Source organism: Juglans regia, chromosome 8 (genome assembly GCF_001411555.2).
Source record: "Juglans regia cultivar Chandler chromosome 8, Walnut 2.0, whole genome shotgun sequence".
In the NCBI taxonomy this organism is placed as follows: domain Eukaryota; kingdom Viridiplantae; phylum Streptophyta; class Magnoliopsida; order Fagales; family Juglandaceae; genus Juglans; species Juglans regia.
Window position 1 is genome coordinate 26,815,157 of NC_049908.1, and position 6,671 is coordinate 26,821,827.

Below are 6,671 nucleotides of genomic sequence, written 5' to 3' on the forward strand. Positions count from 1 at the left end.
TCTGAACAAGACATAGCGGCAAGATTGAGGAAGCTGGTGAAGAGGCCAGGCAGCCTCGTGAATGTAAGGTAGTGCAAAGCACCAACAATCTGCCGATGGATAGCGATGTAGGATCATCGATCAAGATGAGTTTACGACCGTAAATCATACCGTTTCTACTCTATTAAACCTCCACTTACTTATGTTATTATTAAATATGATTAATCCTGTCGAATATGGATAATGAGCTATATAGTCAATAGAAGGTTATTGTGTTGTATGTGCCTACGCACGTGTATGCATACTTATTAACTGGATCATTAAAGATGATCGATATTAATAATGGTCTCCATACAATTGAGTGGTGTCTGCCTTGAGCCAAACAAAAAGACTTGGAATATATAGGTTTTGTTTGGCTGGATTAATATTGAAGAAGAAGAAAAAGAAAGAGAGAAGAAAAGGTACTAGGAAAGCATGAATGGAAAAACATAATAAAAGAACGACGAAAGAGATCATGATTTTTCATTATGAATGTCCGCCGAAAGAGATCATGGAAAAACAAACTAATGGATCGAAGAGATCATGGCTTTTCCTCCCCTTTTGATATATATATATATATGAGAAATGCTATGCATCAGCTACTATTCACTCTTACATTTTATATTTATAGTTTTCTTCATAAAGTGTGAGATGTTTTTCATAAAGTATGTGAGTGTTTTTTATAAGGTGTGGGGTGTGGGTGGTGAACAATGATTAATGAGAAAAAAAAATTCATATATATTCCAAATTAAAATAGGCTAAAAGTCGATATATAGTTTGAAGATTTTGTAATTGGGCGGTGAAAAATATGAAATTAATATTCCTCAATTTAGATTAAACTGTTTGCTCATGATCATTAGAACTAATTTGATAGAACAACAATAAGACAAAGCAATAAATTTACAATGCGGAAGTTAAGACAAGTACCATTGATTGTTGCAATGATTAACTAATTAGTCCTTCCTCCAAGTCAAATTTCAACAGTGGATGAGTATTATGCATGCACGCATGCATGGCAAACCTTCGGATGCTTTGGCTAGAAGGTAACCAAACAGCTGATTTTTTGGCTAGAAGGGGGTGAGGAGGGTTTGAATTATAGGTTTGGTACTGATGAGAGTCTGCCAAGACTTTTGCGGGGAATCATTAGATTGGACAAGTTGGGGCTCCCAAGTAATAGATCCTAAGACTCGGGTTCGGTTGTTTTAATTGGGCTGTTGCATAGTATTTTGTTTTGGCTGTTGTTTTTTGTTGTGTTCCATGGTTTTTTGTTGAGGATGCTTTGGAAATCAAAGATATATAGCATGCTCATGACTACACCCTGCATCATCTCCTAGGACAGAGTAATTGCAGGCAGGATTATTGCAAAGGATTTTGCATGAAAAGCTGAGGATGATAAGTAGTTTGACAGTTGACAATGGCAACTTCTACATCAGCTAATTACATGATCATGTTCTTAAAATAAAATGAAGAACATGATTTATACCGGTACCCTTTTGAAATAAAAATATTCTACCAACTTGTCTGTCAATTTTTTAGCCAAAGTGTATACAAAATCATAATTCTGTTCAGGTAAAAAGTATTTGCTTTGTTTGTGTCGATGGCTTGGGTTTGAGGTCCGTCCTTTGTGGTCTTGGGCTCGAAACAGGCGGCCTGGCCTGCCTTAGTACAGGTAGAGTTACAAAGTTAATCCTGGTTTGAATCTCTGGCACAAGCTTGAGAATTACAGATTCATGGTTTTGTGAACTTATTGAACTGTTAAAAACATGAGTAATGCATACAGATACCCTGTTCAAGCATACAGATGAGGAATTTCATCTGAGCCCCAAACAAGCAACTGCACATGATCGAAACTTCTTTATCGTTTGAAACTAGCAACGGGTAAATGTAATGACACCAACTTCCATCTGGTATGGTTAGAAGAAACAGGTTTTGGTCCATAAGACAAGGAATGTGTATCCAAGAAAACCAGATTATAGGCGCCTCTGCTCATTTTCTGATGAAAGAAACTCCCTTCTGGATGCTTGCTGACAACTCCTTCTTTGCCTTCTCCAAGCCAGCGCTGTTTATAATTATTGCCCTTTTTAAAACTTATTATATAGAATGAACAAAGGACTTAAATTACTTAAATTAAAGACTTCTGATAACTAACAAATAACAATACAGACCTCTCGTACTCATTCAGAGGGCCAAGAGGATATATTTCCTCAGCTCCAGAACGGCCAAGCCTTACCTTGGATGCAAAGAAAGGAAGCTCCGTCACCTAAAACAGCAATGCATCAGTTCTTTGAAACTGCAAGAAATTAAAAGAAAAAGAGGAATTCGCTCAAGGTAATGGTACTCCATAAACATACCGTAGAAGCCACGAAGGCACATTCGACAACACCCAAATCTCCTCTCAAGCCCCTAAGGCATGCATCTGCAAATTTTACAGCAGCATATGCCTGCATTTGTTTTTTAAAAAAAAATTGTTGAACTCTTGTCATATTTTAAGCAAGTCCAATCATAAAATTAGCATGGAATTCTTTTGGAAATTAGTTTTAAAGATAAAATAACTAACCATTGATAGTGTTGCAGAACCAGTTCCAGCTTTTGCCTGCACACAATGTCAGCAATCATGAGTGAAATAATTCACTCTAAACATAATGGCAATAGAAAGGGAGTATAAAAGAGTTCTGTAAAGTGGTACCAATCAGAACTCGTGCAAAAATCACACTGAAAGTAAATTTTATTTATAAACAACGCCATAATGTCATTAATCTGGCAGCAAATACTTGACAATATGAAAGCAAAATCATCTAGAAAATGAGACTATTGAATCAACCAACTGGCTTCTTCTGGCTTCATATATTCATCTCAATCCAGAATTCCAAATCCGCTCCAAACAAGAGCTAGCCAGTGTATGACACTCCAAACAAAAGCTACACTCTGATGGCGCAGTATCTGTAGACACCAATTTACAATTTACAACTTGTCCTGCTATTACAAACCATGGTAGCCAATTTCTAATACAGAACCTGTAACGCACCAATAGAAAGCCCAAACCACGTAACCTTCCAAGCAATGCAGGATCCCATACACCACCTAACCTTATCCTTATAATCATATGGGATATCACAGAACCAAGTCTGAAGAAAGATAAAGCTTCCTCTCTGCATCAGAAAGCCATAAGAAACTCCAACTTTCATATGGAACAAAGATTTTTTTGTTAGCTGTTCTGACTTATAATTTCAGCAGTACGCAACCTAACGGAACTCAAGCCATTCTGGATACCTTCTGAGTCAGGAAAGTGTCTGCTGTAGTTGCTGCAGCTTTAGTTATTTTTATTATTTGACTTTTTTATATGTAAATTTAATATTTTTATTAATGGAAAGCTTATATGGAGTCTTTTCCCATCAAGTGTTGTAATTGTTAACCCTCTGTTTATTTCCTTCAGTTTCTTATTTAGGTAGTTAATGTTCGAATGAATGCAAAACGGTGTACTGCAACAGTAAACATATGTTTATACCCACAAAATAAAGGTCTGTGAGACCAAGATCCATGTCAATTGATACTCATTAGATCAAGGTTAACACATACAAGCCAATCATGTCATTGAAAGAATAAATAGGTAAGTAGATCCATGTCTGTTATGAGTTTATATGGTCCTTGTCATTTGATCTCCTATAAGACTACAAAATCATCTCTGAAGCATGCCACAGTATCGGACCTACAGGAAGAAACAATTCCATGCATGTGTTCACAATCACAGCGAGATGTTATGATGCAAGTCCACATAAGTAGTAATTAAGGAAAGAAAATAGAAAGGACAGGAAAAGATATGTACTTATACCTCAACAACTTCTGTTCCACCATTTTGAATGCGATCTGTCAGAGAGTCAATCTCTTTCAGGGTAAAAGAGCTGGGAGGCTTAACCTGTATATAATGTAAATAACAATCAATTGAGATAATAATAATAAAAAAAAAAGGACCTGCACTAGAGCACGGTACTAGAAGCATCTAAATGCAAACATGTTGCTATTGCTCTTGAACCTGAGATAGAAGAGGTAAAATTGTAACTCCGGAGTGACCCCCAACAACTGGAACATCAACTTCTCTAGGATCAAGACCTAGAACTTCTGCCTGCAGTGCACCCAAAAGAACATAAAAGTAAGTTTTATGTTAGGTTTAGAAACATAATGCGAAAGTTGCCTTAACCCCCAGGTGCGGGGATGTCAGAAGGTTCCACAAAGGGGTGTCATACAATCCATGTTTTAATTCTTTTTTTTAATGGAACATAGATACACTGACTTAGATAGTAAGTCACAAATATCATTGAAGGTCATCCTTTCAAGTTATGGAGTGTCCTCAATGAGTTCCAACAAGGGTTCTCATGCAATCAAAGTATTAGTTATTTTTTTAAATGGAATATAGCCATGCATTGACTGACTTAGTAAGTCACAAATATCACAGAAGGTCTTCTTTCGAGCATAAATCAACCAGATCATATCTTTTACAATTGAGAACATTGCAATGTAAGGACTAAGTACCCATTTTGGGTACATACATAGACAATTATTCTCTTTACACTGACCAAAACAATGAAGGGAAAGAAGTTCCACCCTATAGTCAACTCAAACAGTGCCTTAAATCCCACCAAAAAGATTTTGCAACTTACTCATATGTGATGATGAAATATAACATGAATCGTCAACGTAAAGAATTCAAAATAAAAGGAGGTGCAGGGGATACTTCAGTTTTCAGAGAGCTCAGTTATAATAAAAAAAGCATGAAATTGTAAACACCACGACTTCACATACCCAACATGAAGAAGCATATAGAAACGGGGAAATTATCTGTGCATACCACAAAAGTATTAGCTCTAACAACGTCAAGCATTGTGACACCCAAGAGTCGCTTTGGGTCAAAAGTGCCTGCTTGCTTGAAAACTTCTGCCGCAATTGGTACTGTAGAGTTAACAGGATTACTGATCAAGTTGACAATAGCATTTGGGCAGCATCTAGCAATTCCTTCACAAATTGTCTTAACGATTCCAGCATTGATTTTGAACAGATCATCCCTTGTCATTCCTGGTTTGCGGGGCACTCCTGCAGGGATGATAACTAGGTCCATGCCAGAAAGGGCATTGTCCAGCTGCTGTGGCCCCAAAAACCCACGCACCTATATAATTAAAGAAAACAGTCAATTCCGAGAGCCATACATAAATTTTTGCCTGATAAAGCTGGAGAGCCTCAAATAAAAGCTATGGCGAGGTGAATGACTATTCTATTGAAAATTACTGGCCCTACTCGGATATTCACGAAAAGAAGTTTCGCGCTCCAAATAAGAACTCAGGATACATATTTTTATACATGCATTCAGTTAATCATTGTCAACAGTTTCGCAAATTTGTATTTTTCTTTTGGTCTCTCATGAAATCAATTACGCCGACACCATTTAAACAATCCAATATGTACACTAGAATTAGCTAGACAAAAATCGTCACATATCAATTTCAAAATTACCGTATATGTTCAAGCACTGAAATGCCAAAAAAAGAAAAAGAAGAAGAAGAATTAACTCTACCACAGCACCAGTGTCCATGTGACTGATATCAGCCGCAACACCAGGAGTGTTGACAACATCATACAGATGAAGAACAGAAACCAATGGATTAATCTTCATCAACAGCGCTAGAGGCTGTCCAATGCCCCCCGCAGCACCCAAAATGGCCACCTTGAATCCGTGTTTCCCAGCTTTCCCCCGGCAATTCGCTGCTCTCAAGCCCGAAGTCTCCCCCATCTTTTAGTCCACAAGTTCACATACGTTTCCAACATCACCAAAATCATATTAGAAACCAGAAAGCATAAACTTGTATGGAAGAGTTCGCTGTGATTGGTAAAATTAAAAGAAAAAAAAAAAAAAACAAGGAAAACTTGAGAAAAAGAAAGGTAAACCTGGAAACTAGGAGGATGGAGATGTGCAGAGATTCTTGCGACGCGTTGGTTAACATCTGAAGTGGGCTGCATCTTCTTGTCTAGTTTTCCAAGTTATCGAAGCGAAAAGACTCTGTCGGGGAGGTGGGTGTAGAAGGTCAGAAAGAAATTTGCTACAGTGATCCTCTCATTCATGCAAAATGTATAATAAATGGAAGAAAATAAAGTATGACGTAAAAGTTTTTCTGAGGAGTTGGGAAGCCTGGAAAGCTAATCTTATCCTAGTTCCCAAAATTTGTTTCTACCAAAGAAAATTAAATTACAAGAGACAAAAAAGACTAATAATAAATAATAAAATAATTATTCTGGTCTACGTACGACACGAAGAAGATGATCGGATTACAAAACAAATCCACAAAAACTCTTGAAGATTACATTTGGGCATGATAATAGGCTTCTTGGGCTGACTCTAACTTATAAAGTGGGCCAGTTGGCCTAGATTGTGAGGGGAAAGAGGACAACATATGTTTTTAATGTTGCGACTTTTTATCCTTGGGATGGACGAACTAGGCAACAGATGTTTTTTTCCCCCCTTAATATAACAGTGAAAAAATTCCAATATAGTTGTGACTTTTAGTAATCATAGGATTCTTGAATTTCAGTACTAAGTTTTACTCATTATCCTCATTTTTTAAGATAACTACATAAAGAGAATTAGAAATTATAAAATTATTTATATC

General features: G+C 36.8%; 1 protein-coding gene across 1 annotated transcript; it reads right to left on the reverse strand.

The window, feature by feature from the left end:
- Positions 1 to 1,719: 1,719 nt before the first annotated feature.
- LOC108983369 (malate dehydrogenase, glyoxysomal-like) lies at positions 1,720 to 6,212 on the reverse strand. Its single transcript, XM_018954973.2, has 9 exons — positions 5,953 to 6,212; positions 5,582 to 5,797; positions 4,862 to 5,176; positions 4,049 to 4,138; positions 3,848 to 3,931; positions 2,576 to 2,611; positions 2,370 to 2,459; positions 2,184 to 2,278; positions 1,720 to 2,077 (listed from the first exon to the last, which is right to left on the reverse strand). Exons 1-9 carry the CDS (start codon positions 6,022 to 6,024, stop codon positions 2,005 to 2,007), a joined length of 1,071 nt encoding a protein of 356 aa, XP_018810518.1. The 5' UTR covers positions 6,025 to 6,212; the 3' UTR covers positions 1,720 to 2,004.
- Positions 6,213 to 6,671: the final 459 nt, after the last annotated feature.

What these genes read in the sequence shown, in the direction of transcription:
- LOC108983369 (XM_018954973.2), bottom strand. Translation starts at nt 6,024, where the DNA reads ATGCAGCCCACTTCAGATGTTAACCAACGCGTCGCAAGAATCTCTGCA. An exon ending in TCCATCCTCCTAGTTTCCAG is followed by an intron (nt 5,798 to 5,952) that starts GTTTACCTTTCT and finishes GTGGACTAAAAG; the next exon opens with ATGGGGGAGACTTCGGGCTT. An exon ending in ACATGGACACTGGTGCTGTG is followed by an intron (nt 5,177 to 5,581) that starts GTAGAGTTAATT and finishes TTAATTATATAG; the next exon opens with GTGCGTGGGTTTTTGGGGCC.